At 44.0% G+C, this 27,352-nt stretch overlaps 1 protein-coding gene across 1 annotated transcript in view; it reads right to left on the bottom strand.

Annotated features, from left to right (window-relative positions):
* Positions 1 to 26,146, bottom strand: part of EGFR (epidermal growth factor receptor) — a 136,232-nt gene extending 110,086 nt beyond the window's left edge. The window contains exon 1 of the mRNA XM_030476869.1: positions 25,653 to 26,146. Coding sequence (XP_030332729.1) covers positions 25,653 to 25,749 — 97 coding nt within the window. The 5' untranslated portion in view covers positions 25,750 to 26,146. The remainder of the gene's footprint in view (positions 1 to 25,652) is intronic.
* Positions 26,147 to 27,352: the final 1,206 nt, after the last annotated feature.

Below are 27,352 nucleotides of genomic sequence, written 5' to 3'. Positions count from 1 at the left end.
CAGAAGCAGCACCAGCCATCACTAACTACACTTCCCTGGTGTTAAAAAGACTGACCTGATTACCAGAACAATAATGCAAAAATCAATGGGTGTAGACCCATAAGAGGCAGTTAATACAGTTATTAATAAATACAGCCAGTTAGTAAAACCATCTACTTTGTTTACACAGTAGAAATTTTAGGCCTCCTTGGAAATTATCTTTCATCCTCTGGGAATGGAGTCTCATGGTTGGCTTCAAAGATGCTGGCACAAAATGCAGACCTTTTGTTTAATTGCCCTCTTTTGAAGCAGAATATTAAGTCAAATTAAATTGAATATGAAAGGGAGAGGCCATGCTGGAGTTGATGGGAATGAACAACGCTAACGCAGACCATATCTGCTCCCTTCTCCCCATCTCTAATGTTATTCAGGGAAGCATACTTTCCCATCTAGCCTCTGCAAAAGGCTCCAGCAGGAAATAAAACCTATGTTTTGGATGGGGGAAAAAAACCCAAACTATACTTCCCCAAGTAAATTTTATTTCATTTTATTTTTTAACATACAACCATATCCACGGACTGCGTACTTCAAGCTGGCTCTCTCAGAAGTACTGGCAGTGGAATAGCTCTCCTCCCATTGTCATGAAATCACTGATACCGAGTTAGACTAAGGCCACTTGAGGAAAACAAACACTGGTAATGTTTCTGAAGAATCAAGGTTTCTATGCAGCAGATGTGTGAAATATGAATATACATATGCATACATTTCCATGGATACATGTAAGTAAATACATACAGAAATGCACCAACAACCACACCTCTGTGGACACTAGGGGTTGGTTCCCTGCCCCCTCCCCAATTCAGAACTTTTCCAGCATGCTACAATTTAGTACTTGCATTCCCTTGTTAAAAAAGAAGCTGCCAAAGTGAATAGCTTGAACTGTGTTTTCGTTTGCTGATAGAAATTGCTATGCAAAAACAAGAGAACAACTACTCAGAGGACTGTACCTATGAACATGCAGTAAAGTGCTTAACTTTGAGAAAGAAAACTACGGGGGGAAGGAAAAATGGTTTCTTCTCCCTTCCCTGTTACAGCAAATTTTTCTACTCTTTTCACAGACATTCAGGACATTGCTTACTTAAAGTTCCCAAAATTTAAATGAAACCACTACTTTGTCTTTATCCAGTTAAGTAAATGATTATAGATGCTACAAGTATTAAATTTCTAGAGCGCAAGGAGATGGCTTACTTAGTCATCTTAGCTGAGTGCACTGAAACTCCTCTTTAAAAAGTCTGGTGATGGATTTTTATTTAGCATTTGAAGACCTTATTTTCCTTTCCCTTGCAAAGTCTTCACCTCAAATGAGTTATTGCCAGCTGGGATCCGACGGGTTGAGAGACACAACCATGCCCTTGACTTTTGGCACTGGGAAGCATATGTCATTTGCATGAAGGAGATAAAACTGTGGTCCTAAAAAGGATGTGCAATCTGGAATTAGACAGTTGATAATGAGCCATTACATGTAACATACAGCAAAATGCAGAGGCCACGTGGATCCAGACAGCCATGTACATTAAAGACAAATGCTTGCTTTGGGCAAATGCAGAAACGCATGCTGTTCCCTGCCACAGCAGACACCGAATTCTCCACGCAGGCACAGATCCATACTGTACTGTAAATTATGGCCTGCTATAAATGAAAAATGCTGATTTGGGGATTGTTCACTTTGTTATAATTTTCCAGGAGTAATATCCTGCAGGGAACAGCCAAGTTAATACAATGTTTCCACTCAAAAATTGGCAGCCTGAGCGCAGCCGATGGGGTATATTTAATGAGAATTTGCCTGCTGATAAAATGTTATTGCAGAACATGCAGGCTAAGGAGAACCTCAAATTTTCCATCCTGGGATGTAACCTTAGCCTAGCAAAACTGGGTAACTAGCAATAGTTCTCTGGATTTGTAATATACTGCGTATTTTTACTCCATTTTAAATGTGTTCTGTAATTTATAAGGTCTTTCAGCCATTAGAAGAGTACAGACGCCCTTTTGTCTGGCTTATTCTCAAAGGTAACGGCTTGGGATCTGCCATGGATGCGACTCCTACCCGTTACTTTCACGCTTGGCTCCAATATGCCACGCAAGGCTCATCTGCTCCATCTGAATGGGAGTGTAACTCACGGAGCTAATCACCTCCGACACAAGGATTTGCTCATCTTTCCTAAACCTACTGACGGCTGGCTCGACATTATCTCCAAACTTCCTATTTCTGGCACAGCAAGTGAATAACTTACAGTGAAACGTAAAACTACAGTAATGTACAAAACAAAAGCCAGGATTGAGCAACTGAACTGAAAACAATCGGAAGTGTCAAAAAGCCCCCGCTGTTCTGTTGTGAGCATGGCACGAAGGTAACAGATGTGCACAGCCCTGAAACCATCCTCCTGCCCCTCTCCCTACCCTACAGCGCTCAGCACTCCTTTCGCATCCATCAGTTTACATAAAGCTCACAAGCTGCTGAAGTCCGAGACTCATGGAAACGCACAGGGCAAAAACTCCATTTCACACTACATCTTGGTGATCAGCATCACGCACAGATGAGGTTTCAACTTCTGCAACCGCCGCCAGATGACGGATCAGTGCGTGAACACCGAGAGCTCGAAGGAAGAAGCCAAGTACCACAAGACCCCTTTGGGCTGGGCACGGGAGGATGCACAGATGCACACCAACAAATGTTCTGCATCTGCCCCAGGGAACTTGAGAGCTGAACGCGATGCATGTTGTATAGAGTGACAGTTTTGACATAATTTGTACAATATCGTTTTGCAGTGTATCTGTTTTACATTCAGTACTGTGCAGAGGAGGAAACAAAACCCCAAACACTGCCTTGAGATTGCAAGCCAAGTGCTTGCTAGAAGCTACTAACAAACATGTGCGTGTGTGTCAGTATGTGCGTGTAACTCCACAGCTCCTTTCTCCACCCCCATATATACAGTGCAGGGAATCTGCTAATGCTTAAATGGTGGGGAAGGTCAAGGATTTATTGTGGGAAAGCCAACAGTAATTTTGCTGCCTCTCTGGGATACTGCAAACAGCCAAATTACACAGCTTAAGAAGAAAAATAAAAGTTACCCTTTAATTTAGGACTTTAAAGAAACTGGAGCTTTACTGGTCCTAGAATCAACCACCCAAGGGTACCGACCCACTGTATGTTTCCATAAACCGAGGGCAGCAAGTTATTCCTTCAAAAGCAAAGCTCCTTCTACATAATATGACAAGCTTTCCAAAGGTAGAACTGGGACTTCAGAAACCTCCTTGCTTACAGGCCTGCCAAAACCCCAATAACCCTTCCCGCCTTTCCTAAGGATTCCTTCAACATTCCCAAGTGCTCCTCCAGAAGGAGAGGCACGCAAACACTTTAGCAAGAGAAGCAGAAAGAACTCCTGGAGACACAGCACAGCACTGTGCTTGATCTGGAAGCATGGGTTCCCTTAACATGATGAGGAATGAACAAAGTGGGATTTTTCAGGAGATGTTTGCTGTCTACACAATTTCACATTTGCCTTTGGTCATGCACAACTTTGGGGAATGCTGACTGCTGCAACTGTTAAGTGTCCCAAAAAAGGGATGAACATAACTAAATGTTCATTCAATTTCTTGGCTGCAGGGTGGCATCTCAAAAGATGTTATCTGACCCCCCAGGCTGGTCCCAGAACTGCTCTCGGTCTTTTGGGAGCATGGTTTTCCATGGAAGAGGGCAGCTAGGGGGAAAGACCCTGTGCTCAGGAGTGGTTGCGTATTGCAACAGCCTTGTTTGGCAGAGGAGGCTGCAGCATCCCTGCAGCTGTCCTGGGTAGCGGCCAGGGGCTCTTGCTTGAAGGTGCTTTATCCCATGTCCAAGTCTTTTATGAGTCCCAGACTTGCATGAGTGGGCCGATGCCAAGTTCAGTATGTTCTTGGTTTAACCAGCTGCCTTTTAAATTAAATTAATTTAATTCATAATGGGATGAGAAACTACAAATAGCAAGGTGTGAAAGCTTCACTTGTTTTTGTTCAGGTTCCTGGTGTTCAGCAGGAGTTGTTCACCCAACAGCCCAAGGCCTCAGTCAGTGCCAGTGGGTGATGAAGAAGTTTGTCCGGTAGGAGCAGGAGACAAAAAGAATTAAAGCACCAATCCCATATAAAAATAGCCAAGCATCTGGCCTGTGTTGTACTCTCCTGTGTTAAACTGCTGCTAAGCGCCATAAAAAGTGAGCATCCCTATGTACTTCATCCCAAAGCTTCCAGCTATTTGTTCCATTACTAAACCTCAAACCAGCTATTTTTTCAATCAGCTGCATTTTAGACTCCTGTGCACTACTTCTGCATTCATTACAGATACTTGGAAACCAGGTTCTTAGTGATTTTTGCTCTCTCCACCCTTAAGTCATATAACAAAAAGACCACTACAGAAAGTCAAGGGGCGATACTCAGTGTTAGGGCCTCCCTGCCTTTACTTCTCAGACCTCAGCACAAGCAGTCCTCCTGGTGACTGAGTTCACTGAAGAAAATGTTCATAGAATGGTCTGGGTTGGAAAAGACCTTAAAGCTCATCCAGTTCCAACCCCCTGCCACAGGCAGGGACACCTTCCACTAGAGCAGGTTGCTCCAAGCCCCTGTGTCCAACTTGGCCTTGAACACTGCCAGGGATGGGGCAGCCACAGCTTCTCTGGGCACCCTGTGCCAGCGCCTCACCATCCTCACAGGGAAGAATTTCTTCCTAGTACCTAATTTAAATCTACTCTCTCTCAGTTTAAATTCAATGCTATGTGTAGGTCCCAGGCCTGAGGGATTTTCCTTTGCATCATACACATTTCTCATCCAACTGGCAACTTCCCTTCTTGCCGTGATGATCAGGAAATCAAGTTAATAAGCATTCACCCAATTTGAGAAGAAACCCCAAGGATGCTATATGAACCCGCTAGGCTTTGCTGGCACGTGGCCATGTACCCTTGTCCAAACAACTCAATCTTAACCAGCGTGGGAAATGGAGTGGACAAACCGTGCCAGCAGTTGGAATGGTTTATAAAAATCACTAAGGAAAAAAAGAAAATTCAATTGCTGGCCTCACAGTACCATCAATAAGGGACAAAAAGCAAGCACTTGGTTTCAAAGGGGTCATTAAACCTTTAACTATCCACTTAACAGGAATGCCACTAGCAATACTGGTCAAGTCAATGTTTGTGCATGATTACACTTCAAATTTAGATGGGAAGCTGTTGTACTAACAGGATCTGTGCAGACTTGTATCTCTTACTAATGGATTTCAATTGCCAATAAAACAGGGCCCAGGACCGAGATGCAAAACGAAGCTTGAAGAACAAACATTTTCTCTGTCATTCACTTTCAAAATGCTATGAAGATAAAGGGGATTTTGTCTTGCCTGTTCAATGCACGTAATTAAAAAAAGAGCAATTAAAAATAAATAAAAATTGTGGGGAGGGAGCACCTTTTGAATCAAATCACATTATGGGCAGCCATCACATGGTGCTCTTCAGCACTCCTTACCCAAAGAAACAGGCTGCAGGTACAAATACCCTGAGGCAGCTAATTAACTGGCACTGCTGCCCTGGGGGAGAGCGAGCCCAAATCACCCAGCTATAAACTGCTTTCCCTTCCTATTGAGCTCCATCTGGAGTGTGGATCAGCCCTGCGTGTGCTTAGACACCTGAAAACTACTCAGTGAGGGCAATGGGCAAGTGCTTGGGCAAAGGAATACACCTATCTCGGCTTAGGAGAAAAGAAAGCAAACACAACACGCCCAGGATTGGCGTTGGGTTCCTTGGCCAAGGAGAAGTCTTCACCCCTCTTCTTCAGGGCTCAATCCAGCCAGTTTGTGAGTATCTTTGGAACACATTAGTAAAGTGCAGAAGTTGTTCAGCACCTTTTGAAGGCTTCTCAGATACTGCAGGGCTAGTTTTCACTTACAAAGCCCTTTTGTCTTCAGGAATCATGTGAGATCTGCAAACCGACTATTGTCCCAAGATTTTGACAATGTATAAGAAAGGACTGAATTCTGTTTTGAAGTAAATAAGCTATGAACTCCTAAGCTTCTACGGGATCAAACGCTTGGAAAGAAAAAAGCAAGCAAGAAAGGAGGTGGAAATATCCCACCTGCTATCCTGGCATGCTGCAGGAAGTAGTGTCACTTAACAACAAAACCAAATACCACCCTCCCAAACGCCCAAACCAGAACCCGCTACTCCGTGCATATGCCCCGTAAATATCTGCTTTAAACCTTTACCCACAGTTGAATTTGGACTGAAGCAGAAAAACTAATTTGTATTCAGCAGAATTGCTGCTAATGCTGCAGGAAAACAGTGCAGCTTAATTCTTAATATTAATGAAAGCAGAATATCCCAAAGCTGTGAACTAATGCGCAGACATTGCTAATGGCAGTTTGTAGACATGTAGTTCAAAGCTTAACAGATTTCCCCCCCTCCACCCTTTTTGTTTTCTACTGCTCCACAACTCACAAACCTTTTGCAAGAAAACGCTATTGATGGATAAATTAAGAGGACCCTAAGGAAGAGGTTATGCAACCCCTCACCTAGCCAAGCTTTAATCCAGTGAATCGTGCCTAACCCAAACACAACCTCCCAGCTTATCAAGGAGACTCAAACCACCCCAGGCTCCCAGCCGGGGCCAAAGAGCAAACAAACATCTGGGCGGGCATGCAAGGCTGCCAGCAGTGCCGGGAACCGTGGGGCGGGCAGAGCCCTTCCTCCCCAGCATCCTGGAGTGGGGTCCCATAGGGACATCTCCCATGCAGCAGCAGCCCCTGGTGCCTACCCACTCCTTGGAAAGCCAGAGGCAATTGACAACAGATACATTTCCCATAATCATCGGGTTTCATGGCCATTTCCACACACAGAGACAGTTTTTAAGACCCCAGCTTGCTGTGGCTTTGCCCATCCTTTGTTTTATGGGTAAGGAAATGCCCAGAGGAAAAAAAAATGTAATTTCCTTTAGTCCGTGTGCCCTGTATCAAAGCATGTAATTCCTTGATTATGTACAATTACTTGGGGTTGGGGGTGTGGAAGGGCTTAGACCATATCAAAGCTATATAACAGAGCAGACAATTATAATAAATACACAGATCTGGATTTTATAATCCGCTTTGGACTGTATCATGGGAAAGCCATTATTCTGATACTTACAGAGTCAGTCAAACCCACCTAAACAAAACCAAAACCAACCCTCACCTCTCCCCAAAACCCAGAGTCTGCTAAAGATTTGAACTTTGAATTCAGGTAATTTTAGCTCCTCCTGTATTTTATTCTTGGCCATACTTTTACCAGCACTTATTCTGAGACACTAAACCAAAATCCCCTGCTTTATCTGCAACAGGTTATGATTTACATGCAGAATTCCTTATTGCAGTTACACAGTGGCCTGAAATAAATGCCCTAAACAACAAGAAGTAATTGAAAGAGTACTGCATAGAACTTCTCCACAAGGGCTTGGATTCATAAAGGACAAACAACTTTTTTTTTTTTTTGCCACAAGCCCTTTATGCCAGGCAGCCCAGATGATTGAGAGCAAACCTGAAAGACTTGCATCCCTGCTTTTGAACACTGCTTTTCCCGGCTGTAGACCCAGGTTTGCTTTCAGTCCTGAGTACAGTACCTCAGCACTTCAGCAGGGCTGCAGAAGATTCACCCGAGGGCAGAATGTGGCCTCATGTTTTCATACCTCAATGCACAAAAACTTACACTCTCCCATACCTGCCCATGTAAAGGTACTGTTAGCTTTAGATAACAGCTGCACAGGTAAATATTTGCTGTTCCTCCTTATAAATGAAACTCTGCTATCAAACTAAAGATTTTCTTACATGACTTTCAGAAGCCTCTAGTGTTTAACTTAGTCTGTCTTTTTCACATACTGCATCACACACAATCAAAAACACATGCATTTCAAACAAGGAGCACCAAGCATTATAAATAAATTTGGCGCAATGAAACGTGGAGCCTACAAAATCACTTTCTAAGAGTCAGGAAGCTTCCTCCCTCTTACATCAGTCACTCGCTTTCACTTTGAGCATAGGGTGGGAGTTACAGATAAAACGTCATCTTCAGATATCAACCCTAGCTACCACCACATCCTTTAAGCAAGACTCTGAACTCCATGTACTGCCATAATCTCAGTGCCTTTCATTTTGAATTTTAAATAGACCACTCCCTCAACGTCTCCATGAGCAGACGACCAAATACATTCCCTGCCTACGAACAGGGAACCTAGTTCCTCTGCCCCTGGGAACTCCTTTCAGATAAACAGTCATCAGACTTCTAAGCTTTTGTCTCTCTGCCTCCAAAAGCATTTTTAATATACATCTAAAGCACCTTTTAAAATCCTGCTAGTGCTGGAAAGCTTTCCTCATGTAACACCAAGTTTATCATCTGAGGTGAGTGATTAATTAGGTATCAGGCAGACAGGTTGCATTTTTAAAGGTGTATGTACATTTCTGAAAAAAATCACTGCCTGCCTTATTATGGCTGTATTCAAAACACTGAATAGAAATAACAAAATATAGCATTAAAAATTTTACTTTTGACTACAAATTTACTTTTGTTATGTTTCAGGCAAACTATCATACATGTTACGTGTCTGAACACTTTCACTAATAATCTATTCAATTTAATATAGTACTGCAATGCGCATAGAAAATCTTTCATGCACTGGAGCCTTCTGGCGTATTTGGTACCAGAACTAAACTGTGTTACTAAACAGACTTCTTGGGGACCACCTCGCTCAGCTTTCCTTATCCTTTGGGCAAAGATGCCCCACGCAAAGTTCCCAGTCCCAGGATACAGCCACTGTCACTGCTTTAACTTAGTGAACCGAAGTTCGAGGTGCTTTTGAAATTTGTTCAAACAAAACACTGAGGCTGTAGGATGCTTACCGAGTATAAACCTGCTCCACTGTCCTGAAGTACCAGTGACAATAAAGATACTGAAAGGGAGAATATCTGTGAGGAAGATCAGAATGGGAATTGCAGAGAAGGAGTAGCAGCTCAAGCGCTAAGGTTATACCGCAGTGAAGCCGTAAAAAATAAAGGTTCAGAAATCATCCAAACGATGATTCAAGTGTTCATGCCTACCTGCCCCAGTCTAGGATGCGGAAACGGACAGCTGCCTTCCAACCCAACACAGCTTTGACACAAAACTTGGGAATTTTCACAGGCATTTTAACAGCACCCTGGCTTCACCAAGGCTTGGGTTCAGCTCTGAACATCCAGCTATAGCAGATGAGACAAACTTATGCAACGCTCCCTCCTACGTTACCCAACTAAGGACCCTCATGGGGGAGAAAGGACATGAGATCCCCAGCACTGCCTGTCCTTCGGTGGACTGTCAGGAGGAGCCCCAGAGCATCCCAGGGAACACACAGTAATCCTGAAGGAGCAGAGACACCACTAGAAGACCTGCTCCCTCCAGCCCCACAGATCATCTATCTCACAACTAGCAATAGCTCACTGGTGAACAGTAGTAGAGGAGATCAAAATTCAGGCTGCAAAGCACGGGACTCATTTTCACACAGCTGAGGATTAGCGCCTATGCAGGTTTTTGTCCTGCATTGATTTCATTGATTTCAAAACACTATAAAAAACCTAAATGTGCTGTCCAGAAATTACTGTCGACAGGGGAAGGGACCAGCATACATGCATAGTTTTTCTGGGTCTTATCTCAAGAACTAGAAAACTGCATTTGTACTTTTGCATTATGCAATCTGATAGAAACAATAACTGTGGGGAGGAAGCCAACAAGAGAACAGCAGTCAATAATAATCTTGCAAACACAGTGCTACAGAGAATAATAAGTCATTCCCCATAATTCCAAGTGTGCTTTTTCTAAGCACATAGTTTTATTAATACATGGATACCTAGCTCTAAGAGTTGATAAGGATTAAGAATACAAAGAAATGTCATAAATTCATTAGCATAGAAAACTCCTAAATAGGATACTGACCTTACATTACTAGGTTTTCAGTGATAAGGCACAGTCTTACTGAGTCCCGCCTAGCTTAAAACCTTTCCTAGTCTTCCCTAGGTCTCCTGCCTCCCCTACAACAATTACATTTATATAAAATGTTTATTGTTATTATTGTTATGTAATGTAGCACTCCAAGGTTTAATAGACAGCAAAACATCATTATATGCACACAGCTCAATACAGATTCCTTGCTATCAAATACAGTGATGCACAAATGTAATATGAAAACTTGCCCCAAAATTGCACCCATAAATCACAACTTCTGATACTTCCAGTTACTCCTGACTTTCATTTCAATCATCCTCAGCGGCTCATTGTCAAGAAATGCCAAGTATCTGCCCTCACCAGTCACGCCCTAGTAAAGTGTCGTCACTTGAGCCTCTCAAAACCATCACTCCCTTAAAAAATGTAATTTTTGCCCCTGCAAAGCAAGGCTCCTGAACCTATACAAACTCTAGGCCTACACACAACTGCACTGATGTCAAAGGGATCACACATAGGCTTAAAATAACGTATCTGCCAAAGCAGCTTGCTGAATTCAGAGCTATTGCTAATTATTTTCATTAAGAACTTTTCTCAATTTCTGAACAAATTCATGCTCTCCTTTTACTGTAGCATTCAGCAAGCGTTACGTTCCTGCTCTCACTTCAGCTACGTGTGCTTTAAGAATCTGTCTAATGTACTTTTATAAGTGCTACATATGCGGGAGCTGCTTCAGTACCGGGTGGTATAGCAGTTGCTGTGGTAACACCATCTTTTTCCTTAAGTACAAAGCAAGAGTGCCAGGAGCCTCTATAAACTAAGAATTGCATATTAACATATTGTCTCAGGGCTATAGTAAATAATTGAGATATATATGCACATACATGCAGATGCTTCTTTGTAATAACTCCCAAGTTTTTGCTCCAACACATCCAGTGTATGACTGAAATGCTGCTCAACTTCATCAAGTTCATTCCAGCAAGTTTAGAGATACCTCCCTTTTGCTAAACCATCAGACCACCACTTTGGCTGGCAGAAATCAAGGCTGAAGCCACACCTCTTTACACAGCCTAAAGAATTCACCCATATTAACTCCATCCAACGGTATATCTAGAAACAATCTTTAAGGAAAAGAAAGTGGAAGGACAATTACCAGATTATGTACTTAATAGACTTACTTTTAAGCATACCCAAGCAAAAGACTCATTTCAAGTAGTAACACTGACACCACAATACCTTGTGATGTGATTATAATTTATAATCTTACCTTCTGTTTCAAGAGAATTACATTTGGCATAGTCTTCAATATAACACAATGTGGTATTCTAGATCAGTTTTTCCCTTTAAACTAGATGAGAAGAGTTTTCTTAGGCAAATAAAGTAATAAAAAACCTGATCCTGCAGTCCTGGCAGGCAAAATATCCATAGACTTCAAAGGGATATTATGCCTAAGGTTTGCTGGATCAAGCCTCAAAACAACGTGTGTGTCCCTGCTCCAGCATTACTGTAATTGAGAAGCAAGACTTCTAGATTTTCTTCTTTCTCCTCCAGCTCTCCGTAATCTTACCTTTTCCATAAACTCCCTGCACGTAGCTTTTCTCCAAAGTTGCACACTCTGAAGCTGGGGACCCTGACTCTCTCCAAGGCCCTCCTTGAATTCCACTTTACCACCCACTGCCAAATACATCAGGAAGGTGGAGATAGAGCAAGGAAATTATCACGGAGAGTGGGCCAGTCAAGATCATTAGTCTCAGAATTACATTTTTCTGGAGTAAAGCATTCCTGAAGCTGCATAGGTGGAGACTGGTGAATATATTCCCCAAGGATATGTTTCTACCTCTACCGCCACCCCCTAAAGAAAATTAAGCAAAGACGGGCAAGCCACAACTCTAGGAGGACAGACCCTGTGCCTATTTAGCAACAGGAACATTTCTGTTCCCCTCCTCCTTAGAGTATAAAAATGAAACTCCACCTACAGGCAGGTAAGGCAGCTCCTCCTCTGCATCCCATGCTGCAAAGGTGGAAAGTCCACATGCAGCTCTTCATTATGCTTCGCATTATCAATGCATCTGCATTAAATATGTCAAATATGACCAATAATTTCAGAGCCAGAGCAATTCACCGCTTGACTAAACTAATGGCATACAGAGTATTTTCCTGCTCTCATCACTGTATTATCAGCGTAGTCTAACAGCTATGCTGCTTAATGCACTGTTAAATACCCTGTATTATTTATTTTCTTGCAAGAGAACTTCCTTCTCTTCCCACTTTGGATTATAGCCCATTATGCACCACACTGTGGCTGATAATTTGTTATTTAACCAGTCATGTGGAAGGGATAGAGGGGGAAAAAGGAAATGTAGGAAGTTTGTAGCTGTGAAAACAATTTGAAATGGACCTTACATTGACACAGCTTGTAAGTTATGGACAAAATTATTTTTAGAATGGCATATTAATGCCTGTGAAAGTAATTATGCCTTTTTAATGCTCTTGTTCTAGTAGCTGTCATGCTAAAAAAATCCACAACAGAGACAAAACTAACAGCAAAGTAGAACTATAATGAACTTCAACTGTTTCTTAATTTTCATACAAAACCCACAATGACATTGCCCATTTCTGCTGGCCTAGCGAGCACTTGGGAGGGGTAATGAAAAAGCACCTGTTCTGGACTACAGCTTCAGGGGTAGATCTACCCCAGCCCAACCCAGGTGAGAGACTTCTGGGCAGTTACACCAATTGTGGACCTAACCCATTAATTTTCAGCTGACAGTATTTTTTAATTTTCTGTATCTGAGTTAGTACACCTTCAGAGCCAAAGTCTTACTTTATGTAATCACATAAACACAATTGATGGTAGCAATTTATTCCAGGGGCCGAAGACGCTCACTGGCAACCTAACAATGGGGGGAATTATTGCTGACAATTTTACAGAAGCTTTTATCAAAGTTTATGGGCCATTAAGCCCAACAGCGTGATTACCAGGACGATATCATCACTCTCAATAGTGCAGTGTTGGCCCAGAACAATCCATTTTCTGATCCTGTCTATTATAACTAGTCTGTTTACTCAGAAGTCATATGTTTGCTATTTCTGAAATGATCTGAGTCTTTGAAACAGTATTTGAGTTTAGGTCATAGACAGGATCCAATTGGTACCATACTTACCCAGGAGGAAATAGCCCGTGTCCCTTTCAAGCGCAGATAACCAATACAGATTTTCTCTTAATATCATGAAATACAAAATACAGATCTCAGCTGAGCATACAAGCATACATATATTAAAACCCATGATACATAAAGGCAGCTCTGTGAAACTGTCAATACAGTGAAAAAGGAAATATTTCTCTCCAGAACTTTAAAGAATTCAATTCTTGACCTGAGCTTGGCATTGGCACCTTCCATGTCCTATACTGTCAGGAATTAATTTGGTTCATAGTAACTAATGACCAGACACAAAAGAATCAGAAGTTGTTAATTGGCTATTTTTACTTCTAATTCATTGAATTCTATGTGCTCATTGATGCAAACCAGACTGCTGCTGTTCAAATCGAGACGACCTTCATTTAGAAAAATGGGCTGTTCTACCTTTTTTGTGCTTGACAAATCCTTTAAGTGTCAGGGAGAACTATCCACACATACTGATGGGAGCATCTTACACACTGATGAACACAAACTTCCATGGTGCTGGATTAGTTCCTCTACCATAGACAACTGTGATAAAGTGATGCTGCCTAAGGGATCTGCCTCATTAAGGAGGGAAAGAGAGAACAGGAGCAGCTCTGAAATAATAAAATCATTAACAAGAACACCTTGCAGAGCTTATTAGGTAGGAAGCAGACTGAAAATACCATTGCTCAACACTTAATTACTTTTTGAAGACCAGATGGAAATGAGACAGCATTTCAACGATAATCCTTTCAATTTCCAAAGAAAAAGACAAATATCAAACTGATCCATTAACTGGGTCTGTATCCTAACAGAAATGTTTTAAAAAATTATCAGATCCTACCAGATAACTGAAGATGCTGAAGTTCTGACTTCACTTCCTACATATCCTGCTTGGAAGTGGTCAAATCAGGAATTAAAAATAGAAGGATCACATTTTTCCTTTTACGCCAAACTAAAACTACTGCAAGTCAATTACTTCTCCTCCTTTCCAGGCACGCAGAAGCTCAGCACACAACATGACTTGCATGTTTCCTTTTCTAGATCTGCTGTGAAACACTTGTTCCTGCTCCTATGCTCCAAGACTGAACTTCTGTCCTTAATTTTGAGGAAGTGACAATGGCATCGATATCTACCTAGATGGAAAGGCACGACAGTGCCCCATGACAGTAAAGGCAAAGCATGGAGCTGGTCCCACATTGCAAGCCTTGTGAACTTCGTTCAGTCTGCTGCGCAAAGACACCAGCTCAATTCTAACACTGGCTTTCCTCTGCTCCATGAGTGAAGCTTCAAAATGGAAGCCTGTGCTCTGTCCTCAACATGTACAAGCACACAAGGACCAGCTACAAAGGTTTCCATTAGAAAGCCAAATACTCTACTCGTATGGGCAATGAGTGCCCTGCCAGCCATTGTGCCTCAGTAAGGACAGTCTTGGCTGTGAGCAGTCAGATACCAGCCAAAATATTGAAGAGGCTAATATACTTTTCCTGAGCATAATTCAACCTCTGTTCACACTACTGCAGGTCTCCTTGGGAAAGACCTGGATCACTACCTGAGGGAAGGGAGATGGGGCTGTTACTAGGTTTTCCAACAGCTTGTTTTTCAGGGAGCGACTTCCCTCCCTTAGTCTGGCTCTGAAGTCACACTTCCACCACTTCCCAACTCTCAGCAAACACCAAAGGCCCCACGTCCTACACACTGCTTTGTGGTGCTAAACCCATGTTCCTGTGGAGACCCAACAGCTTCAATTATGGTCCAGCTGTGATAAAGCAGCTTCCAGAGTCAGGATTCTGCCAACTAATACTTGTGTTTCCAAAAAATTGGTTTGTTTTGTTCTGGTTTCATTGGTTTTTTCCTTAGGGTTTTCTGTTTGTTTTTAACAGGAGGGGGGGAAAAAAAAAGGCATGAACTTGGTGCAAAACTATTCTGAAGAGCAGCAAAGCAAATTGAACCTGTTCAACAAGTGAGAATGTGAAGTTTCCATTCATGAGAAATAGGCTGCAATAAAAATGGAAAAGAAAAAACACTCCACGCATGTAACAGCTTTTGACTAAAGGCACTTTCTGTTCAACAGTTCCCAGCAAAGTGGTGCCAGCCAGTGATGGGCTGTCACTCAGGGACTCGAGGACTTCTCCCGCCTACTTCTTCATGAGGGAAGGTTTCCTCATCTTCACATGCCCAGTAGATGATCTGTGTACCTTCAGATTTAACACATGAGAAGCAAGCTTGTCAAACATTAGTCACATCTGCTCTGCTCTTATCGCAGCTTTCCCTTCCCAATGATTTTTAACTCTAAGCTTCCAAAGCCATAGTTTGTGCAAAGTTCACCACTAATGCCTTCAGGTAGGGGAATCAGTCAGTAACTTCCACTTGTAAAAGCAACTGATCACATATGCAAAATGTAATTTTATCTAGCACTGAAGATCTATTATCTTCATTATTTTGAAAGGCTTTTTTATCCAATAGGTATTCCTAGTGTCTCTACATATCTTTTGTATTTTATTAAGTGAAAAAGTCAGAAAGAAACTCAATAGCAAAATTTTCTCCGGAATAGAGCAGATGATCATCTGTCCAGAAAGTCCTGAAATCTTACCTATTCTCCATATCCCCAGAAAGCAGCATCAGGCAGAGCTACTTACTGCCTTTGATAGATCAGGGTGTATTTCTTTGAATTAATCAACATTGCTTTGTACATAGAATCCCAGACTGGTTTGTGTTGGAAGGGACCTTAAAGATCATCCAGTTCCAACCCCCTGCCATGGGCAGGGACGCCTTCCACTAGAGCAGGTTGCTCCAAGCCCCTGTGTCCAACCAGGCCTTGAACACTGCCAGGGATGGGGCAGCCACAGCTTCTTTGGGCACCCTGTGCCAGCGCCTCAGCACCCTCACAGGGAAGAACTTCTTCCTAATATCTGATCTTAATCTCCCTCTGTCAGTTTAAAGCCATTCCTCCTTGTCCTGTTGCTACAGGCCCTTTGTAAATAGTACCTCTCCAGATTTCTTGTAGGCCCCCTTTAGGTATTAGAAGTTGTTATATCATCTCCCTGGAGCCTTCTCTTCTCCAAGCTGAACCAGCCCAGCTCTCCCAGCCTGGCTCCAGAGCAGAGCTGCTCCAGCCCTTGGAGCATCTCTGTGGCCTCCTCTGGACTCACTCCAACAGCTCCATGTCCTTCTTATGTTGGGATGGTATAACATCGTATAACATGGTATAACCAGTAATGACAGAGTAGTAAAGTGACCTTTTTTTTTTTTAATACTACTTTCACAATGCCACAACCACATGGGATTTTTCAATTGCATAATACAGCTACTTAAAATTAAGACAAAATACAAAATACAACATGAGGAAACAAAGGCCAAGGCCAAGACCACCTTTTCTTCCTTTTCTTCTACACTGAATTACAATGGTCTTGTCACAAGTCCAAACCCAACAGTAGAAGTTGCAGGTGAACCATGAAGCATGTCCCCTTGGGACCACCAGAGATAGCATGTAATCCATGAGCACATCTGAGAAAAAAAAAGCAGTTTTCTGCATCTCTGGGTATGCTACATCCACTGGAATTGATGGCACAGGAAGACATGAACGGAAGCTAAAACTGCAGCAAATTGTAAATGTTTGGGAAGCACCTGCTTGAGAATTCCCCACTACAATTAAAGAAGATGGAGGTGCACTTGGCAAGGTGACTCCTTTTGCCCGTTAAGTATCTGCTTGTAGAAAATTAATAAGAAAACTTAAGTGTTGAAGATACAGCACAATGCCACTCGTACAAAACAAATGCGTATCTCATTTTAATGTAAGCTTTGGTTAAGTGGCTTGTGTTGAAATGCTACCTAGCATTCCAAGTGTAACCCAACTTAATCATATCTATTGAAAACCACATAATAAATAACATGAAATATGCAGCATGCCATCCTAATTGCAGAGGTTGTCTCATTTACTAGAAGTCATTTACTTATTCAAATTACTTGAACTACGTGATTCAATCTGGATCATGGGAACTAGTTACTGATTTGTGCAAACAGCCTCTTACTTCTTTGCTAAAGGCATTGTTGAAATAACTGACCCAACTGCTAAAACAAGCTTCTTCCTTGAACCCTGCCTCCTTCCTTAGTCTTACCTCCCAAGTGAACGCCACAAAACGTGGTTGTTCTACAAAAGCATTTTGAACTTAAGAATTTGAAAAGAAAAAAAAAACTTAGTTAATTATAATGTGACGTATTAATTAATGCAATGAAAAAAATGTTATTTCCAAGATCAGAAAATTGCTTAGCAATAGGGAACTGCACATGCAGCCATAATTGCAGAAATGAGTACACAGCTCTCAAGAAGAAACATTTACTGCCTCAGCTGTGAATCAAACTTAACTTTCAGAAGTGCATGTATGTTTCTCAGATCTTAATGTGGGGGGTGAATACACATCCCCAGAGAAGATTTACGTTAGGCCTTGTAAATATGAAAACTGCCATCATAACTGTGCTGCAGCTATGTAGAAAGCATAATTCAGGAAGCAGTTCAGACTTTACATCTGCTTACACCCAACCTTGATTTACAGCTACTGTCTCATCCTGCTGTTAACTTCAGGAGGTGCTGGGGCTTCCCTGGGGCAGTAGAGCAAGGGGCCAGGCACGCTGAGCCCTACCACAGGCAGGGAATGAGCATGCTTCTCCCAAGGAGCTGAGCTAGATGCATGCCACCATAGGCCACCTGATCCCATGCTATTGCCAGCCTCCATCAAGGGACACATGCCCCAGGGAGGGACGTGCAGAAGAGCCTTCAGGAAAGAGGAGAAAATACGTTCTGCGTGGGACATTATTTCAAAGCGTGCAAATAACCCCAGAATAGGATGTTGGTTACCTTCAACTCCAGCCAGAGTTTATCACTGGCTTGGGCATGGGGCTGGAGGCCAAAAATCCTAGCAGGCAATTTCACCAGCGGACAGCTGTGTTGCCTCAGGCAACCATTCAAAGCCTCCATGGCTGCAATCCCATGGCTCCTGATAGGTAAAATAATACTTTTCCCTACCTAAAAGTGCTGCATGAGCTCGCAGTGCCTCAGTGCCAAAAGTGGTTGATTTCCAGGGCTACTCTGGTTATCTTCATATTTACTGCTGAATCTGGCGACGGGAAGGCAGGGATTATACCGCTGTGCTTTGATTACCAAACACACACAAACCTTGTTCCCACAAACTGATAATTTTCTTCTCATGAAAGCCAGAGCTAAAATACTACTATCCTGTCATCAAGACAGCTGGTTTATATCCTTTCCTCCTTCCTTCCACATCTTTTTCCCCAGCAAAATCCCGCCTGACTCATCCAGCCCCAATGGCCCCTGCACCCCAGGAGGAGCCTTCTACTCTGCAGAATGGTTCTGGCAAAACCACCTCTGCTGGTCCTGCATATTTAGTTTATGAATCATTATTATTCATTTTGGGATGGAGGGGATTGGCAAACCCACCACTTTTCCAGGGAGCTGGAGGGTACACCAGCCAGGCTGCCCACCCTACATGTGTCACCTTTGCAAGGTAAAGGAGCCACAGAGCAGTAATCGCTCGACAGAGCAGAAGGATACTAACCCACACGAAAGCACCACCAGCCCTTGGGGCACTGCTACTGCTCGGTAGCTTTCACCCCACCTGCCCAAAGCCCCAGCCAGCCTGCTTGTGCACCTCCAGCAAGCAGGCTGCAAGCCTCCAGCTCCTCCTTGAGCCAGAGGTTAGCAAGATATGGTGAAGGCACCAAACATACGTAGGCCAGGGAGGCAATAGATACTAGAGTTTATTTAAAATTTATTTATTTATTTCAAAAAAATTGGGTATTTTTATTATTATTACTTCATTATTTTTATTTATTTATTTCATTTGATGAAAATGGAAAAAAGTCATCACAAACATTTTGGACTGCATTTAACTCTCTGCTTAACATTCACCCCGATCAGAGCAGAGCGATTTATGTGCATATAAATGACAGATTACCCCACCCCCAAAATCTTAAGTTTTTCAGTGGAGGAAGAAGTGAACTGAACTCAGTTCGCTAATTTGAGCGAAACTCAGCAAACACGCCTTGGCCAAAAAGCTGAGTGGGAGGGAGGCATAAGAAAATCAAGTGGTGTTCTGGTATTTTCAAAATAAACCTGCAAATTTTCATTTCAAACAGCATTTCATTTTCCTTCATACCCAACTTAAAAAGAAAAAAAATAGTCTCAGGTCAAATTTAATCTTCCAGATTATCTTAAAGCAGGTTCGGGGTTTTTTAGCTGGTGTTTTGTTGTTGGGGTTTTTTTTCCCCTTCACTTCACCAGAACCACCCTGACCTATTTATTTCAGTTTGACTGGAAGTTAATCTGGTTTTTGTTCCAGGGTTGTTGGATTGGTTTTTTTCCTCTTCAACCACTGCAACGAACAAAACCCACCCATGATTTGATGCACTCTAATAGTACAACATGCGTGCGAACACGTAGATGTTTACTTTCATGTACACAGATGTGCCGGGCAGGAGAAGGCATGCTGGCAGGAGGAGGAACCTTGCATCTGCCTTGCATGGATCTGTCAACAGGCAAAACACACTTTGCATTAAAATTTTAAACCAAAAGCTCACACGCCTTTACGGGCTCCATAAATCTAGCACTGCTCTCAACTAGCAATGCCTTCCGTTCTTTAAAAACCAGAATGTTTTAAAAGGTGCAGTGTGGTAGCATATGTACTTTACAGCTCAATGGCCAACCCACACAGCCTCATCTTTTCACTCCGGTCATCAGAAAGCTTTCCTGTTCAAACACACAATCTCACAAGTGGGTTTCTCACGCTTCTTCCCTGTGAACAATAACATTATTAACCACAGGACCCACACCTATACATTCTCCTCATAAGACAAACTGTGAAAGTGTATCATAGTTCTTAGTCAAGAACCATCTTGCTTCAGAAGGAACAGACATTTATTTCGGTATGACTTCTCTACACAGAGGAGTACCTCTTTTTTTTTTCCCTCCCCACATTTCCTTTAGGAATGACTTCTGCTGCCCATATTCATGCCAAATGTTCTGTAACTATTTCTGAAGAAAAAAAAAACAACACTATTACTCAATACTGTTAGGTCAGCAGAATTCAGCCCTAAAAAAAGAAGTATTACAACTATTTGCTGTAGTTGGAAGACAAGAAGTAACACATCAAAAATCTGACTGGGCAGAAACGATACTAGATCTGCACCTACTAATAAAGTGTTCCTGGAAGTGAAGGGGTATAGGAGAAGGTCAAATCGATGCTTATTTAATAGGGTCAGTGTGTACTGTACCAAGCCAGAAGACTGCCAAAGTCCACACAAAACATCAAGCAGTGGATTCCCCCACTGTGTACTATTAACTCCTACCAAAAAAAAAAAATCACCTGAACACTTTCTACCCACACCTACACAATGCTGATAAATCCAGAGCGCTGCCTCCCTATGTCCTCATGCATTTCACGAGCTCTCTAGAGCCAACAGGTATGAACAGCAGCAGTCCTCGGGAATGAAGCACTTTGGATTAGTCACATCCAACACAGCTTTTATCCCACCCTTGTCATGCAGACCTGGAGACATGTGGCATTGCATCAGCCTTATTTGAAGGGTGCATCCCAGAGGTGAAGGCCCATCCGCTAATCCCTCATTAATATTTCCACTCTTCTGCTGTAGACCTCAGTGTCACACAGCTCCTGCTCATCCCTCTCATCACAGACACTGGGTGAAGGGCTGCTTAGGACCCAGAAGGGCAAATTCTGCACTAACTTCAACTGCACTTACAGCAAGACGTGTTGCTCAAGCTCACCTCGAGGCGAGAGCAAGGCAGGTGACTATCCCTGCCATGGCAATAACTGCTGCTTGAGTATTCATCGGAGGCTACACACCTTCTGCAACTGCTACAGAGCAAATCCGGGAAATGAGAACCGAGAATACTGCCTTTCCTAATAGCCTTCTGCTAAAACTAGCAAAATCCTGTCTGGGTTGAGAGCGATTCCTGTGCCAGAGGAGTCCTGACTGACAGAACTGTGTTTTTCTGTAGTAGACGCTTAAGGAGAGCAGCACGGGAGAATGGGGGTTGGAGTAATGAGGAACACAAACAGAAGATGCATAATGCAATTCACATATTTCCAAAAGAAGTTACTCTAGCTAGCAGGTCATCTTTTTAAAGAATTAGGCCTCATTCCCATTTTGACTAGTCTGAATTATAAAGGTTTGCAAACCAGGTCACCCCAGGTAGTACTCCTAATGTAGACTGGCCAGAGGATGCTTTTAAAAGTACAGCCAATTCTGGCTCCCCCAGTTACAGTTCTACAAGTCAACGCATTTCTCTGACAGTACAACCACATTTGCATTACACAAGCCCTTTTGTAATACAGATCCAAGACTAACATGAGATTCGACACAAGTTCTCATACCTGTAAACACCAATGCTTATAACATAACATGCATATTAGTTCTTTTTTGGCATACTCCACTCACATACGCAGGGTGACTGCACCCTCTGATGCACACATGCTATCGAAACTTGGACTAATCCAGGAGTTTGTAGCAATATCAACAGTTCCTACACAAAACCATTCCATGAAGGTATTGTCATCCTCCCTAAAATGAAGTAAACCTTTCACTACGCTTGTTTCTGAAGAGCTATTAGGCAAAGGCAGTTTGTGCTCAAGGAAGATAAGGACACCTTCTGAAGGAACTGGTTTGGCTAGTCAGCTATCTTGCTGTTAAAGCTAGCATATCCCAGTGATTTCAGTGATACATGGATACCCGAATGCAAAAGTCAGCCCTGAGGACCATAATGGCATTGTGCGACACTCCCTGAAAGTCTCATATCTCTATAAATTAACAAATAAATTACAACGGACTGCTCTGATTGTAAAGTCTCCAGGGCATTGATCTTGATTTTGTATTTTATCTGTAAATCTCTTAATATGCTCCTGATGCAAGAAATAACACATTTGTATTTACGATCACTTTGGCATGTAGTTTGTTCACCATATACGCATGCTTTGCTGAGAGGCCAATCTCTTCTGTAACTTTTCATACAGAGTCACTGTATTTTGCAGATTACCCAAATTAAGCAGATGACTGCTGGCATTTTACCTTCCCTGTCAGTCAGAAATTGTCCTCAGTGACGCGATCTGGGTTTTCTTAATCATTCACGCACTGAGGCACTGGAGTAAGAGCAGGTCTATACTCAAGACTAGTTATTTAATTAGATTATCTCACCAAATTGGATTGTATCGGTATCCAAATCTCCGTCTCTCTGTCTGCATTTGCTGCCAAGGCTGCACAGATTGATTTTGGTTTCCAAATCCAAAAAAGTTTGGTCATTTACCAAGGAGAAAGAAAAAAAATGGTCACAGACAAGACCTTACTTAATAAATACCTATGCACACACACACACATTAGGAAAAAAATGTTCACTATGAGGGTGCTGAGGCGCTGGCACAGACTTTTCCCAGAGAAGCTGTGGCTGCCCCATCCCTGGCAGTGTTCAAGGCCAGGTTGGACACAGGGGCTTGGAGCAACCTGCTCTAGTGGAAGGTGTCCCTGCCTGTGGCAGGGGGTTGGAACTGGATGAGCTTTAAGGTCTCTTCCAACCCAAATCATTCTACGATTCAATGATTTGATCCTGTCTCCACAGAGAAAACTCTACTCACAACAGTGGATATACACATACAGGAATGACAGAATATCATATCAGCAATCCTGGTACTGTAACAGGAACATGAGACAGGGGTCTCCTGCGAGATCTCTGCTCCCATCGAGCAGCAGCCAGATAACACTGGAGGGCATCTGAAAAAGCATTGGATGCCTGCACGTAACCAGATCAAGCCCTACACCACCCACAAAGGTTAGGTTGTATACATCTGTTGCAAGTAAGTATGGAACAATACACAGTGCAGAAACTACAAAACAATGTAAAGGGCAGAAGTACATCATAGCAATACACACAGAGCCCACACGTAAACACTGCACAGAATACTGGACGGAGCTTTAACATTTCACTTGAAAATGAATGTAACATCCCTAAGGAACTGAGTTTCCTTTGTTTTTCAGAGAGCAATGTAAGACACCAGGTACAGAAGACCATCTGCAGCTACCAAGCAGTACAGAGCAGCACGTTGCCATCCCACAACAGCTGCAGCTACATATCAAAACTAGAGATATAAAACCAATACATAGGAATGAAAAGCAGCTTGCACAAAAAGTACTGACACGGGTCAAACACCTCCTGCACAAGTGGCACACTGGCTGTCACGGGTATTTAGCTCAGGTACCGCTGAGCAGACCAACCAGGGTACATTAGTGGAAACCTGGATTACTTCCACTGCGGTTAATGTGGGTCAACATCAAAACAGGGAGATAGAGATAGAGGCAGGTATCGATCCCTGTGAGTGTACTTCAGTCTCCAGTACTAACATTTGGTTCTGGAATATGCAACAATTAGGGGCTTTTTTGTATCTTAATGGCTACAGTGCTTAAACTAGTTTTCTCTCATCTATATTCACAGAACTCATTCTAAAATTTTAGGAAAAGACACAATTGTATTTAAATTTCCATTCAAACATTATGTTGATCTGATTTTATGGGTTGATTCTGACAAAAACGTTTGCCCAGGTACAGGAGTTTTTTTGGCAATATCTGCTCTTCATGGTAATAAAACAGATTAGGTTGAAGTTTTTAAAAGTGTAATTTCATCTGTGACTTGAACTTCTGAACCCCACAGAATTTAGTCTTAAAACTCAACAGCATTACATATACTTATTACAGCACCTTTACTTCCAGAATTACTCTGAATTCTGCCGCTAGATCCTGTCATTTGACAAAGGAGGCAGGTCCTCAACATATACTGATACTCTACTACCTGTTGCTTCAAACCAGTATCTCACAGTTCTCAAATGCCACTTTATTTTGTACCTCTGACTTATTTTGTTTATCCTGAAGTATGGGTAGAAACCAATAAAGACCAATCAATTGATTCATGCTTCCACAAGAAATTCTTTTGCCTTCATATCTGCCACCAAGCCTCCAGCTCTCCTCAGAGGAACAGTTACTTGCTGACACAACATACTGAGAATAATCTCTATTGGGTTTTATCACTAAGCTGTTGATTATTTAGTAATCCTCAAATAGCTGACACCCTCCTCAATTTACAAGAGACAGAATTAAACACTATAAACAAGGTATTTCTCCTGACATTTTCTATATTCTACGGGATATGTGCACCTGAGACTGCATCTCAGAAGACTCTTAACACAAGCATAGCAGATGGAGGCGCCTCGCTCATCGTTTTCAAAAGGTGAGGAGGGGGAAGGAGGGAGAAAAAAGAAAGCTGGGAAAGAAAAACTGGCCATGTTACATTAACAACAGGTATGAACTTGATTTCTGGAACAAGAGAATCTCTCCACTTTTTAAAGGTTGTGCAACTAGTTCTTTTGGATGGGGTGTTCCTCCCTTTCAGGGCGGTTTTACTGTCCACAGTCACGAAAAGACTAGCCCAGTTACTTTAAGCCATGCATCAGCCCTTCTAAAAACTATTAACTCTCTTCTCCCGCTTTCTCTTTAAAAAGAGAGAAAGAAAAAAAGAAAAACCAACCAAAAAAACACAAACCCCAAACCACCCAAATCTGCATTTTTTCCTGGCTGGCAGATTTCCAAGATAAAGAGGACTGCACTCAGCCTGGAACAGCAGCAGCCGGGGCCTGCTCTCCAAACTCACAAAAGAGACCACCACACACAGAGGAAAAGCGACGGATCTGAACAGCCAGAAACGTTTTCTCACTCTTTAAACCAATTTTTCAAAGCAAAAACCCCAGCACCCAACCCGGCGCCGAACCCCTCCAACCCACCAGACCCCGGGAGCCGGCGGTTCCCACGCACCGCGGTCAGTGCCGGGGGGACAGCGCCGGCGGCTGCTTCGCCTGGGTCAGACAGGGATAAACGCTCCTCTTTAATAACTAGGGAGCCAGGACCCGCGGGAATCGTCCCTTCTTTCCCTTCCCAGGTGTATATATATCTATTTTCTTACAACAGGACAAGCGGAGGTGTCCCGGTCAGAGCCACAGGCTGGGGTTACCGCAGCGGCGCTTACTCGGAGCTCAGCCCCGCTGCCCACAGCCCCACGGCAGGGCTGAGCCCGCTGCCCGGCTGGGGAACGCTTGGGCAGGGGAGGAGGAGGTGGCGGGGAAGAAACACGAAAGGAGAGAAGCACAACCGAGGAGATGTGCCAACACTTATTCCCTTTTATTTCCTCCACCCCCACAAAAGAAAATAAGCCTAGAATCAGGAAGTCGGAGCTGCGTGACCGCTGCTATAGGTCTATTCCCTCCGCCGTCTCCTCTCTCTCTTTTTTAATTAAGGAAAGAAGTTGGGACTTTCCCTCCGCCGCTCCCCACGGGAGGCCGCCCGCACCACGGCTTCCGCGGTCCCTCGGGTCGCAGCCGGCAAAGCGGCAGCAGGACCCCTCATTCCCCCCCGCCCCTTATTCCTCCCTTACCTTTCTTTTCCTCCACGGCGACGCAAAGAGCGAAGCGCCCCAGGAGCAGCACCAGGACAGCGGCGCCGGCGGCAGCGAGGGGGCTGCGGCCGCCCATGCTGCGGGACCGCCGGCTCCCTCGAAGGGGTGTGTGTCGGAGGGAGGCCGGACGGGACGGATGCACGGCGGTTTCCGCGGAGCCGCTCCTCCGCTCTGCTCGGCTCCGTTCTTCGCCCGCGGTCAGCTCCTCTCCGCCGCGCTGCCCCGCGCAGCTCCGCGCAGCATGCTGGAGGGCGGCCGTCGAAAGGCTGCGCGCACACGTGCGTGCCCCGCTGCGGGCTGCTCGCTTTGCTGGCTGCCTTCCTCCTCCTGCTGCTCTTCCTCCTCCCTCTGCTCCTCCTGCTTGCGGGCAGCGGCGAGTACACAGGGGCTTGCGGAGCGGCTGGAGCCGGCTGCGGGACGGGACGCGCCCGGCTTCGCTCTCCGCCCGGCCGCGGAGCGCAGGGGCTCCCTCTGGGGACGCCGAGGAGGAGGAGGATGGGGAGGGAGCAAGGAGGAGAGGGGAGGAGGAACCCGCAGCGCCTTCCCCGCCCAGGTGGGGAAGGGGCGGGCCCGCCACCTGTCCCGGGATATGGGATGAGAGGAGGTATGAGCAGGGAGGAAGGTAGTTCTCCCGCCCCTCCTTGCTCGGGGTGGGGGGATGCCCTGCTTTCCAGCCGCTGCCAAAGGCATGGGCACGCATTTGTGCCGCTGCTCGCAAAAAGCGACGTGGCCCTGGCACAGCTTTTCCCTCCCGAGAGGAGGCACATCAACCCCGTCCCGTTCCCCAGCGTCCTCGCAGGCCTCCCCCGGCAGAGGAGTGCGGGTGAAGAAGGACCGGGCTTTTTACAGGGGCGCCGCTCCGGAGGTTAAATCCGTTTGTGCTCTCCCGAAATCAGCGGAGCCCGCTTGGCTTCTTTGCCGCGAGCCCTGTTCTCGCTCTGGGCACTTTAAGCCCCGTGCTTGCGAGGCGAGGTATGTGTGCGTGAAATAAAACTGCACTGTCTGTATGCGTGTGCTAGCACAAGCATAACCAGGTCCGTATCTGCGCACGTTGCTCCTATTGCTCTGCACCGGCAGGGGGAAAGAGCTCCTTGCTCCGCGAAGCAAGTTACTTACTAAACACACAACAAGTGTTGTTAAGGGGATCCAGAGACATCCACGGACGTTAAGCACCACGCATAGTGCTCCTTTCCCCCAAACATCTTTCCCTCAGAAAGGCAAACCCAAGCTATTCAACAAAATATGCTTACAAGCTCTTCCCTCCACGCCTCCAAAAGTGGGAGGAAGCTCTGTCCTGTCACTCAGGCACGTAAATACGACATTGAAGTGTCACTTGTCTGGGCTGGGATTTCTCCGAGTAAATCATGATTCAACACTCAAACTTGTTAAACACTGCTAGTAATTTCTTCATGAAGCTCTTGTGAGGGCTTGGATCATATCTATTCAATGGGATATGAAGCCTTAGAACTGTTATGATTAATTGGCAACTCCAGAACCAAAGTCAGGACATGAGGTTTGAGAGATTAGTGCTAAATGCCTGTGTCTATCACACAGTGCTGGAACACAATAGATTGCAAAACAGCCACTGAGTGTATCTTGACTTTCGGCTGTGATGCATGTTCCTCTGAGAGATGCATCACTTTTCTCCTGTCAGTCAACTTCCTCTGTACAATCTTGTT

Source organism: Strigops habroptila, chromosome 1, assembly GCF_004027225.2.
Source record: "Strigops habroptila isolate Jane chromosome 1, bStrHab1.2.pri, whole genome shotgun sequence".
Lineage (NCBI taxonomy): Eukaryota > Metazoa > Chordata > Aves > Psittaciformes > Psittacidae > Strigops > Strigops habroptila.
The sequence above is the reverse complement of the archived record's forward strand: the minus strand, read 5'-3'. Positions and strand labels throughout refer to the sequence as shown.